This window comes from Ranitomeya imitator, chromosome 3 (assembly GCF_032444005.1).
Source record: "Ranitomeya imitator isolate aRanImi1 chromosome 3, aRanImi1.pri, whole genome shotgun sequence".
In the NCBI taxonomy this organism is placed as follows: Eukaryota; Metazoa; Chordata; class Amphibia; order Anura; family Dendrobatidae; genus Ranitomeya; species Ranitomeya imitator.
The window spans coordinates 683,047,674-683,065,457 of record NC_091284.1 but is presented as its reverse complement, the minus strand read 5'-3'; the positions used below and the strand labels follow the sequence as shown (position 1 = coordinate 683,065,457).

Sequence of the window (17,784 nt, the reverse complement as noted above, 5' to 3'; positions counted from 1 at the left end):
ATGTGTACTTTTATTGTTTTTTTTTTTTTAAATTTAGATAAAGAAATGTATTTATGGGAATAATTTTTTTTTTTTTTTATTTAGGAATTTATTTATTTTTTTTGTTTTTTACACATGTGGAAATTTTTTTTTTTTTAACTTTTTTACTTTGTCCCAGTGGGGGACATCACAGATTGCTGATCTGACAGTTTGTACAGCACTCTATCAGATCAGCGATCTGACTTCAGAGCAGGCACTTGGTAAGCCACCTCCCTCCCTGCAGGACCTGGATGCCGTGGCCATTTTGGATCCGGGCCTGCAGCGAGGAAGGAGGTAGGAGACCCTCGGAGCAACGCGATCACATCGCGTTGCTGCGGGGGTCTCAGGGAAGCCTGCAGGGAGCCCCCTCCCTGCGTGATGCTTCCCTATACCGCCGGCACACCGCGATCATGTTTAATCGCCGTGTGCGGAGGGTTAATGTGCCGCTCCTGGCACATAGTGCTGGATGTCAGCTGCGATAGGCAGCTGACACCCGGCCACGCTCCCCCCGTGAGCGCGGCCGATCGCGTAGGACGTACTATCCCGTCGGTGGGCATACAGGCCCACCCCACCTCGACGGGATAATACGTCATATGTCAGAAAGGGGTTAAAGGGAACCTATCAGCAGGATTGTGCACAGTAACCTGCAGTGTCAGGTCGGCGCCGTTATACTGATTACATGGATACCTGGGTGATGAAATCCGTCTTGTGGGTTGTTATTTAATCTTTATTTTCAGTTTTTAGTAATGATATGCCCGTGCTCCGGGGCAGCCTATGGGGGGCTTCATGTGGTGCTCTCATTAGGGTTTTATGTGTATGGCTTCTGAAAGGTCACTGATCCCTCACTGACCTGCCACCTAGTTTACATACTGAATATATGTATTTTGGGGGGGGGGGGGGGGGGGGGAATCACACTTAGCAGGCACCGCAGCATGATTACATCTATAATATGCATGAAATTGTTTTAATTTGCCGATATAAATTTATTCATAAAAAAAAAAAAAATTCTCAAAATGGTGTTTGTTGCGCCTGTGCAGTAGATGCTATCTTGCTGCCGGCGCCATCTTGCTGGAGAAAAAATAAATAAAATAAAAAAATAGTATCCACAAACATGGCACCGGCGCTGTAGCATCTATCGGATCGCCAGGTGCGGCCGACGCAATTTTGAGAACTCTTTTTTCTGAATATATTTACATTAGCAAATAAGACAACTTAATGCATATTATACATGCGATCATGCCTGGTGAATGCGATTTTTTTTTTCTTTCAATATACATATATTCAATATGTAAACTAGGGGGCAGGTCAGTGAGGGATCAGAGACCTGTCAGAAGCCCACACTGGTGAATATCTAATCAGAGCACCACATGTAGACCCCCGCCCCCACAAGCCGCCCTGAAGCATCTCATTATTTGCAGTTTTGAGGTAAAGATTAAACAACCACAAGATTTCATCAGTCCAGGTATCATTGTGATCAGTATTACGGCGCCGACGTGACAGTGTGTGCAGGTGACTGAACAATCCTGTGGACAGGTTCCCTTTAAACCTAGAAAGGAACACTGCTGTAATAATAAATACGGTAATAATTAAATTCTTTCATCTCTGCTTCAACAGGACTTTATGTCTGGAGACTTTGCAGAAAAAAACTCACAAAATAAACTAGTCCTAATTAGGGATGAGCAGACCTGAACCCCGTAGAATTAAAGGGGGGTAGCCGAACCTTGGAGCTGGAAAATCTGTCTGATCTTCCAGGAGAAGTGAGTGTCCTGAGTTCAGCACCGGGATAAGGTTTGCTCATCTTCTACTTCTCATCATACAAGGCCCAAAACACATTTTATCACCAGTGTAAATGTCAAGTCTTAAACGCAAAAATGTCATTTATTTACATTAGCTTTCCATGACTAGAGTTTGTAACGGGCTCACCGGTGCAAGGATGTCCCCAGTGTATCTCTTTATAGGGTTAGCCTTTCGACGATAAGTCCCCTCTTGAGAAGTTACACTCTGACGTTTTTTGGCCTCTTTCTGGCGGATTCTGAGGAGCTGGAGGCGCTTCTGGCGTCTGCTTATAATCACTGTCACATTAAGAAAGAACCGTACACGGACTAAGTTTTTAAAAGGTAAAATGTTAAAAAGTTACAGAAATTAATGTCTCCAACAGGACGGATTACCATGCAGACAATACCAAGCTGGTTTGGAATTAGATCAGTCCAGAAGAAACAAACAGATCTCTCTAATAAGACACGGTATAGTATAATGTTTCTTATTTTCATGTATACTATTGATTTACTAAAACATAAAAATGACCATTACCCGTTAGACTCCTGCCCTAAATAATAGCAACTGGGGTGAAACCGGGCGCATCACTTGTCCCTAATAAAGCGGGCTCTGCTGGCCCTGATGGCCTGTGACTTCGAGCTTGGACCCTGGATACAATATTTGGTGTCAGCATGACAACTAGATAGCAAGAAACTAAAAATCCTGGATAATGAAAAGGATGCGTTAAGTCAGCGTTTTGGTCACTTAACATGTTGATGTCATGCCAAGTTGTTCACTGCATTCCTATTTGGGCAGTACATGATACCAAATAAAGAGGGCTTAAAAGGGGAACCTGTTATTAGATTTATCAGCACAAAATCAAAGGTTGGATGCACGACTGCAGCCCGGTAAGTTTTACTGTGAACCCCATCCCACCCCACTGTAACAGAGACCCATCAATTACACAGTACAGGGAGAAGCAGACTGAGGATGGCACTGGACTAGTCAGATCTCTCCTTATAGTCCCCAGATGACTACTCAAAATACGCCTTCTCAGAAACCTCGAAAACCATGCCAGACTACAATTGTGCATCCAAGCTCTGATCCATGCTGCCCACGAACATTATTCAATCCAATATTATACAGTTGTGGCCAAAAGTATTGACACCCCTGCAATTCTGTCAGATAATACTCAGTTTCTTCCTGAAAATGATTGCAAATTCTTTGGTATTATTATCTTCATTTAATTTGTCTTAAATGAAAAAACACAAAAGAGAATGAAGCAAAAAGCAAAACATTGATCATTTCACACAAAACTCCAAAAATGGGCCAGACAAAAGTATTGGCACTTGGTTGCACAACCTTTAACCAAAATAACTGCGACCACCCGCTTTCGGTAACCATCAATGAGTTTCTTACAATGCTCTGCTGGAATTTTAGACCATTCTTCTTTGGCAAACTGCTCCAGGTCCCTGATATTTGAAGGGTGCCTTCTCCAAACTGCCATTTTTAGATCTCTCCTAGGTGTTCTATGGGATTCAGGTCTGGACTCATTGCTGGCCACCTTAGAAGTCTCCAGTGCTTTCTCTCAAACCATTTTCTAGTGCTTTTTGAAGTGTGTTTTGGGTCATTGTCCTGCTGGAAGACCCATGACCTCTGAGGGAGACCAAGCTTTCTCACACTGGGCCCTACATTATGCTGCAAAATTTGTTGGTAGTCTTCAGACTTCATAATGCCATGCACACGGTCAAGCAGTCCAGTGCCAGAGGCAGCAAAGCAACCCCAAAACATCAGGGATTTCTTTGAATGCCTCTTTTTTTCTCCTGTAAACTCTGTTGATGCCTTTGCCCAAAAAGCTCTACTTTTGTCTCATCTGACCAGAGAACATTCTTCCAAAACGTTTTAGGCTTTTTCAGGTAAGTTTTGGCAAACTCCAGCCTGGCTTTTTTATGTCTCGGGGTAAGAAGTGGGGTCTTCCTGGGTCTCCTACCATACAGTCCCTTTTCATTCAGACGCCGACGGATAGTACGGGTTGACACTGTTGTACCCTCGGACTGCAGGGCAGCTTGAACTTGTTTGGATGTTAGTTGAGGTTCTTTATCCAACATCCGCACAATCTTGCATTGAAATCTATGGCCAATTTTTTTTTTACGTCCACATCTAGGGAGGTTAGCCACAGTGCCATGGGCTTTAAACTTCTTGATGACACTGCGCACGGAAGATACACAGGAACATTCAGGCCTTTGGAGATGGACTTGTAGCCTTGAGATTGCTCATGCTTCCTCACAATTTGGTTTCTCAAGTCCTCAGACAGTTCTTTGGTCTTCTTTCTTTTCTCCATGCTCAATGTGGTACACACAAGGACACAGGACAGAGGTTGGGTCAACTTTAATCCATGTCAACTGGCTGCAAGTGTGATTTAGTTATTGCCAACACCTGTTAGGTGCCACAGGTAAGTTAGAGGTGCTGTTAATTACACAAATTAGAGAAGTATCACATGATTTTTCCAACAGTGCCAATACTTTTGTCCACCCCCATTTTTATGTTTGGTGTGGAATTATATCCAATTTGGCTTTAGGGCAATTCTTTTTGTCTTTTTTTCATTTAAGACAAATTAAATGAAGAGAATTATAAAGAATGTGTTTGCAATCATTTTCAGGAAGATACTGAGTATTATCTGACAGAATTGCAGGGGTGTCAATACTTTGGGCCACAACTATGCGCGTGTGTGCGTTCCCCAACTACACTGTACCTGTACAGGGCCCCTAAATTATACTTGTGTCTCTTCTACTATAGAATTGTCTAAGGGTCAATATTCTACGTGGGTGGGCAATATTCTACGTTGCTGGGCAATACAGTACGTGGCTGGGCAATACAGTATATGGCTGGGCAATACAGTACGTGGCTGGGCAATACAGTACGTGGCTGGGCAATACAGTACGAGGACATGCATATTCTAGAATACCCGATGCGTTAGAATCGGGCCACCATCTAGTTTTTAATAACCAGGTTTGAGATACAGACATGTACGTGTTGAATATTGAACAGGGTTTTGGCTTACCTCAAATTGGACACAGGATAAAAAAAAAAATAAAATAAAAATAATGGCAACACAGACACCACAATAAGCTAGATAGTAATACAGCAATGTATTTCGGATCCCTGCATTTTGACGACCCAATAAAAAGGAATTGGGTCACATTGGATGCGGTCACCACCTTCGCCTCTTGTTTCAGTGACACATGCTTTGGGAAGCCTGGAGCAGATCTCCAAGTAACAGCTGCATTCTGTCCATGAGGAGGATGGCGGCGGCAGACCCAGAACGTGTGGGGTCTTCAGTCCTCAGTAACCTTAGAGCCGGAAGTCACAATATATTATCAACCTTTCCCATTAACCTTTAACCCTTGTTAACCTGAATACACACTGCAGAGCATCCACAGATGGTAGCGGTCAAGTACATGAGTTCAATGACTTGCAACAGACTACAGTATATGGTCTACTCTACATATTTCCATATGGAATAGCAATTTATTAAAAAAGGTTCTCTGTAGGTGCACATATACATTTAAGACATTATAAAACTAAGGGCTAGGTTCACATGATGGCTTAAAACACGATTTGCGTCTGATGTGTTGGGGTAGAGAGTTCCAGAGTATGGGGGGGAAGCACGGGAGAAGTCTTGGATGCGGTTGTGGGAAGAAGAGATGAGAGGGGAGTAGAGAAGGAGGTCTTGAGAGGATCGGAGGTGGCGTGTAGGTAGGTACTGGGAGACCATGTCACAGATGTATGGAGGAGACAGGTTGTGGATGGCTTTGTATGTCATTGTGAGGGTTTTGAACTGGAGTCTCTAGGCGATAGGAAGCCAATGAAGGGCTTGACATAGGGGAGAGGCTGGGGAATAGCGGGGAGACAGGTAGATTAGTCGGGCAGCAGAGTGTAGGATGGATTGGAGTGGTGTCAGAGTGCTAGAGGGGAGTCCAAAGAGTAGGAGGTTGCAGTAGTCGAGGTGGGAGATAAGGGCATGCACTAGCGGTTTTGTGGTGTCGCGGTCAAGGAAAGCACGGATCCGGGAAATATTTTTGAGTTTGAGACAGCAGGAAGAGCTTGGATATGTGGCTTGAAAGAGAGGGCAGAGTCGAGGATCACCCCGAGGCACCAGGCGTGTGGGACTGGGGAAAGTGAACAGCCATTGACATTGATGGATAGGTCTGTTGGAGGGGTAGAGTGAGATGGGGGAAAGATGATGAATTCTATTTTGTCCATGTTCAGTTGTAGAAAGCGAGCAGAAAAGAAGGCCGAGATAGCAGACAGACAGTGTGGGATTTTGGTAAGTAAGGAGGTGAGGTCAGGTCCGGATAGGTAGATCTGCGCGTCATCAGCGTAGAGATGGTACTGCATACCGTGGAATTCTATGAGCTGTCTCCCTGATCGTTGGTCGCTGTCACGCTTAACGATTTTGTTAACGATATCGTTGCTACGTCACAAAAAGCAACGATATCGTTAACAAAATTGTTATGGGTGAAGGTACCTTATGTCTGTAAGAGGGAGAAGGGACTCAGAGAGTGATTGTAAGTTGAGATGTTTGAGATTTCTGCGAGGGAGTTTGTGGAGTGGGGGTTGTACGTTAGGAGAGGAGAGGGCATAAAATGTCAGTAGGTTGTGGTCAGACAGGGGGAGGGGTGAGTTAGTGAGATTAGTAAGGGAGCAGAGACGGGTGAAGATGAGGTCCAGCGTGTGGCCATCTTTGTGAGTGGCCTCAGAGGACCATTGAGTGAGGCCAAAGGAGGCAGTCAGTGATAAAAGTTAGATAAAAGGGTCTTTCATTTTTTGTGGGTTTTTTTCCAATTTTTTTACATTGCATACTTAGTGCATGTGTACTGGTACCATTCGCAGGAACATTCTGTTTTTGTCATGTATGTGTATCACATTTATATCATTTTTTTGTAATTATATCTTAATAAAATGTTATAATTTACGAGACCCATTTTTACACTCTTTCTCGTGGTGGTTTACAGATTTATCTTAGAGTGTGTCTTTTGTACGTTTTTTCATTGTCGTTCATGTTTTGTTAGTATCCAGTGTAAAAGACATCCCAGAAAAAGAAAGAGCCTTACCAACAAGTCAGATTAGCAATGCATTTGCAGGATGCAGTAGACCCCCACGTGGATTGCATATTTTGCCAAAATATCAATCAATACCTCATTTTTCATCTTTTTATTGCACATTTTTCTGCAGGATGCAGCCCAGCCTAGTAGTCTGTTTTATGGGTGTGCACTTATATACTGCAGGACAGCCCGCCTGATCTAATAGTATGGGCGTCATCAATAGGCTGGAAGGCGGACACTGGGGATCACACGTACCTGTGTGCCTGGCGTCCTATGCAAGCCTCTTCTGTGTGCATTTTTACTAATAGGCAACCACCCCCTCCATTAACTGGTAGATTTAGGAGTGGTTGCTCAATCAGTACTTTGCACCTGTGCTGCCCCCCACATTATTTATGGGGTCTGCTGCATCCTGTTCGTGCATTGGTAATCTGACCAGTTTCTTTTGCTAGGAGGTTCCCTGATGTTAAGCCCTTCTGTGAGCCACAATTTGCAGGGTGGCAGAACCACATTACAATTAGCCTCACTGCCTTGACCTAAACCACAGGCTTTCCCAGTGCAGCATCTGCAGCAATAAGTAGCTTGCAATTTTATTTTTTTCAAAACTTGCACATTTCCTGATTCATGTAAATGAGGTTACTAGAACCCCAGTCACATCCATGGAACACAAACTTAGATTTCACCATGAAACACGTCAACCGCCATGTGAAACTGCTATTGATCATTTATTCCTAGTCATAAACTAAAGTTTGATGTTGAAGTCCATGCAGATCACAGACTCTCCAGCCCTCTGTATAAGGGGCTATTCTCTCTTTGCTCCGCTGCAGACCTCAGACACATGGGGGGCTGTATAACAGAAAGCAACTGTCCTGAGGCTGTGTGCTAGGGAGGTATGCTGCAATACAATGCTCCAGCAGGCCTAGGGCAGGCAATGGAGCAGGCCCCAATTTCTTTTAGATGCACTCAAATAATCCAAATTACAGCTCAGATGAATCAGAAGACACAAGTGTTGCGTTGTAGATTGTGAGCCCTTGCGGGCTGGGTCTGCTTTCCTCCTGTACCAGTTGTGACTTGTATTGTTCAAGATTATTGTACTTGTTTTTATTATGTATACCCCTCCTCACATGTAAAGCGCCATGGAATAAATGGCGCTATAATAATAAATAATAATTAGTAACCTTGTTTGCGATCACAATAAGCATTTTCTTGGCCACTTCCTCTGGTTAGTGCAAACATGTTAGAGACATCTTGCAAGCTCCACAGCACCATGCTGGAGAACAATTATTACAACTGAAACCTTGCCTATATCATAACCTTCGATAAAGTAAAATTATGTTAATTTTAGCAAAGGCCAACACTTACCACAAAATACCGAGAACACAACTGTACTCACCATCTGTATGCGAGAAGCCTTCAGCTGTCAGCTTCCACTGGACTACAATTCCCAGAATGCTCAACACTGGCCAGATGCCAAGAACCACCCAACTGAACCAGCAGAGGGGAAACGACACCTCGAGGCGGAGACAGTCGTAGACGTACTGCACCAGCAGCATCAATTCAATGAAATAATCTGTGCACACAGTCAATATAGCAGCGCCAAAGGTGGCGGTGGAAATCACAGTGAAGAGCTTTTGAAACTGCAGAGTCAATACAGCAAAGAGCATAGCGGAGCCCATCATGGCGCCTATAGGAATCCAGGCGGTGGGTGGATGGAAGAACTGCTCCAAGCCCACAAGACAAGCGGTGGCCAGAAGAAGTCCAAGAATCAGGCCGTTCATGAACAGGCCCACGCTGTGCACAAGCATAGTGACCAGTCCACAAAGCAGGCCAATGCCCAAGGCGATGCCCGCACTTAGCTCCAGGCTCAGCTGGGTTTCCAGGATTCTCTCTTTGTAACAAAGTAAAAAAATAACTGCTGAACCAGCCAGCAGACCGGACAGAAACATGATGGCTTTGAAGCACCGGTAACCTGCAAAGAAGGACAGCAGAAACTTGGGTTAGAGTATATACAGGAGGCAATGCATTGGCTTACAATGGTGACCCTACAGCACACAGTGGTCTTTTTGGGTGATAGGATGCCTTCCTTCCAGCATACTTGGATTACATCCAACCTTTAGTTAGTCTCTGGACACACAAAAGTTATTAGAAATATTGTCTGTTTCTAACAACATTAGAATATTGTAGATAGATAATTTCTATGGCCAGTCTCCTCTGCCATCATACAATTCCTCTCCTGTCCTGCAAGTTTACAGCCAGTTTCTCTCACATATGTCTTTCACGGTCCAAGTTGAGATCGTGATATCCAGACCAGCTACAGAGTTCAGGTCAGAGGACCTTTGGCCGGTCTGCACATGGTGGTCTGGTCTGTATTCAGACCATCAAACCAGCCTAAAATTAATGAAAAGAAATGTATTTTTATAAATACTTTTATTTTTTTCAACGCAATTATTACGATTACCAAAATATTTTCCACGACTGTGTGGTTAGCATAGTGCAAACCCAGATGGAGCCTTAACAGCTGAATCAAGGTTATTCAGGATCATTTAATTTAATTTTACTTTTTTTGGTGCGTTTTTTGATGCGTTTTTTTGATGCAGTTTTCTATGCAGAGTCTGTGTGTTTTCTAGGAAGTTTTTTAGGGTTAAAATGGCTGAAAATACCCTAACCCTACCCCTAACCCTATTCTAACCTTCGTGGAAAAAAAAAAAAAAAAAAAAATCTTAATTTTTTTATTGTCCCTACCTATGGGGGTGACAAAGGGGGGGGGGGTGTCATTTACTATTTTTTTTATTTTGATCACTGAGATATAACCTATCTCAGTGATCAAAATGCACTTTGGAACGAATCTGCCGGCCAGCAGATTCGGCGGGCGCACTGCGCATGCGCCCGCCATTTTGCAAGATGGCGGCGCCCAGGGAGAAGACAGCCGGACGGACACCGGGAGGCCGGGTAAGTATAAGGGGAGGAGATTAGGGCACGGGGGGGCATCGGAGCACGGGGGGGGGGGGGCATCGGAGCATGGGGGGTGGGATCGGGGCAGCCACACTTCGCCCACGCACTTCCGCCCGCTTCCCCGCACTTCCTGCTGCAGCGGTTCGGCACCACAAACCGCAATAAAACCCGCAGATATATTTTTGATCTGCGGGTTTGACCTCACAATGGAGGTCTATGGGTGCAGAACCGCTGCGGCTCCGAAAAAAGTAGTGACATGGTACTTCTTTTTTACCGCGGCTATTCAGCGCGGCTTTTTTTCCCCGATTCCCGCATCATGTGCACAGTGGTTCCTGTTTTCCATAGGGTACATTGTACTGTACCCTGCATGGAAAACAGCTGCGGAACCGCAGCGGCAAAAACGCTGCGGTTCCGCAGAAAAAAAACGCACTGTGTGAACATGGCCTAAACCTAAGACTAACAGGCAGGTTGTTGCTAACTTCCTGCCTGCTGTCATCTCTGCTGGTACAGAGCAGTCGCAGATGACTTTCGACAGTGGTTTAGTGGCTTCTGCCGAAGTCATCAGAACAGCAGCTTCTCTTCTGCTCCGTTGAAGGGGCATGACTGCCAATGTCATGGTGATTGACAGCCGGCTATCTGCTGCCTACCTGTGGAAACCAGCTGTCAAGTCCCATGGACATAGCAGCCTAGAAGAAGAAAAGCTGCTCTGGTGACAAGGAGCAGTGAAATCGCCAGCGGGAACGGTCCATGACCTCTCCGAGGCAGCACCGCATAGAGCAAGCAGCAACTTGGCTCTGTCAACTACCTGCCTTTTAGTTTTTAGGCCCACAGTAAAAAAAAAATAAAAAAAATACTCCTGGACAACCCCTTTAACCGTTTATTTGACCATCAGGCTTACACTGCCTAAATGCCATCGTTGGTCCTGCCAGGCAGCATGTTCCTCAGTGTTGGGCTATTAAGGTTTTCAGCTCAAAGAAGAACGGTCAGAAATGTGACAACACAGGTTCCCCCAACTCAATATTACATATCTAATATATAATTGCCTAGAATACTACTTCCTGCAATTTGTGCCAACTTCCTGTCCGGAGCTAATGTCCGGAGCTAATGTCCGGAGCTAATGTCCGGAGCTAATGTCCGGAGCTAATGTCCGGAGCTAATGTCCGGAGCTAATGTCCGGAGCTAAGTGACGTCAACAGTGTCCAGTGTCTGATTGGTTGCCGCCTGCTGAGAGCGACCAATCAGAAACGTGCCGTACTGTGACACACTCTGCCCGCCATTTTGGTGTGATTTTTGAATTTTTACCTCACAGCAAGTTTCTACTGCGTGGAGGCGGGCCCAGTGACGTTGCTCTTTAAGCTCCAGCCGAATTTCGTCAAAAAAATGATAATACCATTTACCAAAACTATATATATTTAGTTGTAAAGTGGTTCAGTGACATTTTCACACCAATTTTGAACTTTTGTTTGGTGTTTTCTCCATATACTGCCTATTATTCACTGACTGTTATACTGAGAGACTGCCGTTTATTAACCTCTTCTTTGCCACATTGGGTATATTGCTCTATTATTTGCCACATAAGGACATTGTCCATTATTGCCCAGCAATTTCTCTGCAATATAAACTGCCTATTTAATACCTGATGGGCACACAAGTATGCGCCAGTATGGGTACTAAGAGCCTTTCCACATAATAATGAAATATTTTAAAATGTCATAGAACATACCAATATACATAGTTATTGATACATATTATTTTTTACATTATTGTTCTTAAGCAAAGAACCGTTGTTGTGGCATTTGCCACAACACGCAAAGTTGTCGTCTGATGTCTTTCATCCCTCCCCTCATAAGCATGTTCATGGATCCTGTGTAACTGTACCTTAAATAACAAGAATTGTCAAGAGCTGGTGAGTGCAGCCATTTTTTGTTCTTTCTTACTATTATTTATTAATTGTATTATTCTTACATTTTGAATAAATAAAGTATATATGGATTCTAGACTCCCGATTCTTTAGAATCGGGCTGCCATCTAGTATATAATAACTGTCTAACTGTCTGTTTGTCTGTAACAGAAATCCTGCGTCGCTGATTTGTAGTGGGTGACTGGCCTCAACCAATCAGCGAAGCGTGGTTCAAATCCCGCATCAATTCGTGGCCGAACTGCGCCTGTTGCTGATTTGTAGTGGGTGACTGGCAAGACCAATCAGCAACAGGCGCAGTTCGGCCACGAATTGATGCGGGACTTGAACCACGCTTCGCTGATTGGTTGAGGCCGGCCGCAACCAATCAGCGATATTGGCTCGGAATTTAACCCCTACTCACAGCGCGACGTAGTTCACTCACATTTACTGAATAAGTTCTGTCAGTCACAGTGTATTCATTGCATTATTCTTAAAATCTTCATAAATAAACTACATACATAGTCTAGAATACCCGATGCGATAGAATCGGGCCACCATCTAGTATAAATATATGAACAGTAACTGCATTACAATGGTCCCGAATCTAAGGCTGGCTGTGCACATAGGAGAGGAGAGAAAAGAGAAAGAGAGAAAAGAGAGAGAGAGAGACAAAATCCTTCCGGGCATGCTCAGAATGAAAAAACGAGATAAGTCGCTGGTTTTGTGTGTGACGGTCAGCGACTGATCCTGTGCCCATAGGCTTCCATTATAGCTGACAACGGACAGCGCAGGACCCGTCTCTGACCGATTTTCTGACGTGCAAAAAAAATAAAAACACGTTCATCTGAACGTTTTCTCCGCCCGACGGACCGCTATTTTCCGACGGATCCAGTGCACAACGGATGATGAAACGGATGGCCATCCATCACTAATACAAGTCTATGGGAAAAAACAGGGTCCTGCAGAAAAATTTGCAGGATCTTTTTTTTTTTTTTGTTGAAAAAACAGGACGGATTTCGACGGGAGGAAAAAGACGGAAGTGTGAAAGAGGCCTTACCTGGCTGTAGCAGTCAGACTATTTTTGTACATTTTCCACTACTAAATGTAAACCCTGCCATTTTCCTCCAATACAAGGTTCTCAAAGATTTTAAAGTTAAACAATAGGAAAGAAAGTTTGAGAAAATATTTCTGTATATTGGAGAAATCTGCCTTTAAAGCTACCTCTACCCATTATAGGGGTTATCCGCTACTAGGACCAACCTCTTCTTTATCTAAAGGTTTGGTGCCGATAATCTAGAAAAGCCAATAGTCAGCTCCCGTACCGGCCCAGTTCCCACGGTGTCGGCACTCGCTCTCCCAGGGCTCTCGTGCGGTGTTGTGACCCAGACGCCCAAAATGAAGAGGAAGTCCGGGCTGCAGCTCCTTCTCACTTCCTCTTCATGTTCAATCCGCAAGCACGCGGACACAGGAACGCCAGTGCTGATTTGGCGCCGGGGTCACGTGTCACAACACCGCACGGCACGAGAACGAGTGCTGATACTGTGGGAAAGGTGCCAGCATGACAGGAGAGTATAGTATTTTAATAGGGGCCAAACATTTAGTGCAAGAAGGGGTTGTCCTAGTAGTGGACAACCCCTTTAAGGTCATAGGAAGCTGAATAAAATGATAACTTGATATCTGCAATCCAAATCCACATTTGTGTTAATATGTAAATCAGCTGTTAAGATCTATATGCTGGATTCCGATCTCCCCGAGAATCTGCCTCCAGAGATTACTTTACATGAAGGGGAGGTACCAGTGTGATGTGTGATTATACCTGACACATCTGCAGGGTCCGCTCAGCTTCCAGCTCACAGGCCATCCCGGACCGCACAGCCGTTTGTAAGGAGACAAAGTTCACTTCTGTTCTGTGATAGTTACATGCCTTACACTAGTAACACCTCCTTTCATTTAAAATAAGTCTTAAGGAAGATTGTCAGGTATATTTGTGTCTGGTACAGAGATCTTAACAGCTCATTTACATTTAAAACAAAATAAACCATGGATTTCTTTGGAAGAAAACATCGGATCACAAATATCAGGGTACCATTTTATTCAACGTTCTATGACCTACGTGCTTGTATAGTCAGCTTAGGATGGATGATCCTACTACGATTCCCATTAAAAGCACAATCTATAGCCACGCTTTTATGTAGCGGCTGAGACCCAGATTCCAGTGATGTATCACTTATTGGTTGCTTGCTGCAGTCTTGATAAAATCTATGTTTTATCTGTTGCAGATCTGTCAATTCTCTGAATGCGGAGGTTTATATAATCCACTCACAGCACTGATTGGCAGATTTCTATGTACACTGTGTAGTAGCCAGAAAACTGCCAATCCGTGATGGGAACGGGGTTATACAACGCTCATGATTATAGAGGATTACATGGAAGTACGTTTAGTCCGCTAGTTCCCGTTTCAGGAAACACATATACATAGCCATAATGGTTAGACCCAGACTATCTTTTGTATTGAAGTGTCTGAGTGTGTGAAAAGGTCATTGTGAAGGAAGGGGAGTAGCGTCCGCTGTGACATCGCCTATTGCGATTGGTGGATCCTGTGTCATCAGCTGTGTATAGAGGCGTTACCCATCATTGTAATCCTGCCGCAAATAAGAAAACTGTAAACTCTTCCTGAGCGGACACGAAATACAAGTCTAAAAAAGCCCCAGAGGCCAATGTGAACATTGCAAGATTACTAGTTTTATATAATAAAGAGGGAAAAATAGCATTGCCAATATTTAAGCAAAAATCCATTAAAAAACACAAAAACTTGTTTTAATCGATAGGCCATTTTCTGATGGTAGTTTCTCCTTATAAGGCAGGCTTCTCCATTCAATTTCAATTGCGTGAGGAGTACCTTAATGTGTTCTATTTCTTCTCCAAATCACATTAAAATGCCATCATTTTACTTACCAAAAAATATATACACAAGTCCAAAAAGGCAACACAAGGAACACACCACAGTTGGAACCACATCATAATGCCGTCCATTTTCCAGGCTACATAAGTCCTCAAAAGGATTTTCTTGCCCGGTGTCAACAGTCTGAATATTGAAGTGCTGTGAAACACGCGGCACAACATAAGGGGACGAATCTAACGCCATTGCGGAATATTGTGCAGAAGTTTAGGTAAGGGTGCCCATCAAGGACCGGCCTGCAAGACAGAAACATCACATTTTTACTTTTATAAAATGAAAATCAGAAAAGGCTGAACTTGGCATTTAGTTATATTTAGGATGTACGTCAACTTTTAGTGCACATATACAGGTCCTTCTCAAAAAATTAGCATATAGTGTTAAATTTCATTATTTACCATAATGTAATGATTACAATTAAACTTTCATATATTATAGATTCATTATCCACCAACTGAAATTTGTCAGGTCTTTTATTGTTTTAATACTGATGATTTTGGCATACAACTCCTGATAACCCAAAAAACCTGTCTCAATAAATTAGCATATCAAGAAAAGGTTCTCTAAACGACCTATTACCCTAATCTTCTGAATCAACTAATTAACTCTAAACACATGCAAAAGATACCTGAGGCTTTTATAAACTCCCTGCCTGGTTCATTACTCAAAACCCCCATCATGGGTAAAGGCCCCTTCACATTTAGCGACGCTGCAGCGATACCGACAACGATCCGGATCGCTGCAGCGTCGCTGTTTGGTCGCTGGAGAGCTGTCACACAGACCGCTCTCCAGCGACCAACGATGCCGGTAACCAGGGTAAACATCGGGTAACTAAGCGCAGGGCCGCGCTTAGTAACCCGATGTTTACCCTGGTTACCATGCTAAAAGTAAAAAAAAAAAAACAAACACTAGATACTTACCTACAGCCATCTGTCCTCCAGCGCTGCGCTCTGCTTCTCTGCTCTCCTCCTGTACTGGCTGTGAGCCGGAAAGCAGAGCGGTGACGTCACCGCTCTGCTTTCCGGCTCACAGCCAGTACAGGAGGAGTGCAGAGCGCAGCGCTGGAGGACAGACAGCTGTAGGTAAGTATGTACTGTTTTTTTTTTTTTACTTTTAGCATGGTAACCAGGGTAAACATCGGGTTACTAAGCGCGGCCCTGCGCTTAGTTACCCGATGTTTACCCTGGTTACCAGTGAAGACATCGCTGGATCGGTGTCACACACGCCGATCCAGCGATGTCAGCAGGAGTCCAGCGACGAAATAAAGTTCTGGACTTTATTCAGCGACCAACGATCTCCCAGCAGGGGCCTGATCGTTGGTCGCTGTCACACATAACGATTTCATTAACGATATCGTTGCTACGTCACAAATAGCAACGATATCGTTAACAATATCGTTATGTGTGAAGGTACCTTTAGACTAGCGACCTGACAGATGTCAAGAAGGCCATCATTGACACCCTCAAGCAAGAGGGTAAGACCCAGAAAGAAATTTCTCAACAAATAGAAGTGCATTTGAACAGCAAGGTTGATTGCTATTGAGGGGAACTAGAGAAAAAAAAAAAAATCTATAAATCTTCAGCATAGCGAGTGTGAGCGAGCTGAGTGTGGCCTGAGCGTAAGTGTGGACGGCGGTAAGTGTGACTTGTGATTCAGTGAAGAGGTATTTGGAAAGCCTTTAACAAATACCTGTGTGAATTGGTGTGAGTTGCTGAATTGGGGATAGCTATATTCATAAGGGTTAACTTAGGGTGGGGGCTCATAGTTAAGGGTTTATAAGGGGCAGCTGTTTGGGGCTCAAGTCCTTTTTGGAAGTGCATTTGAACAGCAAGGTTGATTGCTGTTGAGGGGAACTAGAGAAAAAAAAAATCTATAAATCTTCAGCATAGCGAGTGTGAGCGAGCTGAGTGTGACCTGAGCGTAAGTGTGGACGGCGGTAAGTGTGACTTGTGATTCAGTGACTTTGGATTCAGGGAGGAATTACTGAATTGTGGTCTGATTTTTATTAATACTTTGTATTTATTTTTTTATTGAACTGTTCTGTCTGGTGCAATCCCCATTAGGAAATGTGCTCCACGATTGTTAATGCCATCCAGTGCACATCTTGCCACATGTATGCAGTCCTTGAGCAGCCGATCGAGGGTGCATACTGCTGTGCGAGATGTGAGCACGTTGTGCATTTGGAAACCCAGATTCTGACTCTAAATGTGCAGCTGGCAACACTAAGATCCATAGACAATATGGAGAGGAGTCTTCTGCTCACGGAGCAGACGCTCAATGGGACAGATGGGGGGGGGGATGGTGGGATGGAGCTGCAGGACAATGAAGTAGCAAGCTGGGTGACAGTTAGGAAGCGGGGTAGAGGGAAGAGTGCCAGGGAGGCTAGTCCTGATCTGGAACACCCCAATAAGTTTGCTAAGTTGGCAGATGAGGGGGGTGCCAGTACAGGGGTAGCACTGCTGCAGCCAGGCATGTCCTCTGAAAGCCGGAGGAGTGACTGCTCCAGTAAGGAGGGAAATAGGAGAGCAGGGCAGGCCAGACAGGTGCTGGTAGTGGGCGATTCAATTATTAGGAGAACAGATAGGGCAATCTGTCACAAAGACAGGGATCGTCGAACGGTGTGCTGCCTACCTGGCGCTCGAGTCCGACACATCGCTGATCGGGTGGACAGATTATTGGGAGGGGCTGGTGAGGACCCAGCGGTCATGGTGCACATTGGCACAAATGACAAAGTTAGAGGTAGGTGGAAGGTCCTTAAAGATGATTTCAGGGAATTAGGCTGCAAGCTGAAAGCAAGGACCTCCAACGTGGTATTTTCCGAAATACTGCCGGTACCACGTGCCACGCCAGAGAGGCAACGGGAGATTAGGGAGGTTAATAAGTGGCTCAAGAATTGGTGTAGGAAAGAGGGGTTTGGGTTCCGGCAGAACTGGGCCGACTTCTCAGTTGGCTACAGGTTCTACGCTAGGGACGGGCTGCACCTCAATGGGGAGGGTGCAGCTGTGCTGGGGGAGAAAATGGCTAGAAGGTTGGAGGAGTGTTTAAACTAGGAATTGGGGGGGAGGGTATTCATTTTATAGGAGGGGAAGATAGTGCAGACA

The 17,784-nt window shown here is 44.4% G+C and overlaps 1 protein-coding gene across 1 annotated transcript in view; it reads right to left on the bottom strand.

The window, feature by feature from the left end:
• The window catches only part of LOC138670792 (transmembrane protein 198), an 81,100-nt gene that overhangs the window by 6,820 nt on the left and 56,496 nt on the right, over window positions 1-17,784 (bottom strand). The window contains exons 2-4 of the mRNA XM_069758440.1: window positions 14,683-14,922; window positions 8,269-8,844; window positions 1,942-2,090 (exon numbers count right to left, since the gene is read on the bottom strand). Of these exons, the coding sequence (XP_069614541.1) occupies window positions 1,942-2,090; window positions 8,269-8,844; window positions 14,683-14,872 (915 nt within the window). The 5' untranslated portion in view covers window positions 14,873-14,922. The remainder of the gene's footprint in view (window positions 1-1,941; window positions 2,091-8,268; window positions 8,845-14,682; window positions 14,923-17,784) is intronic.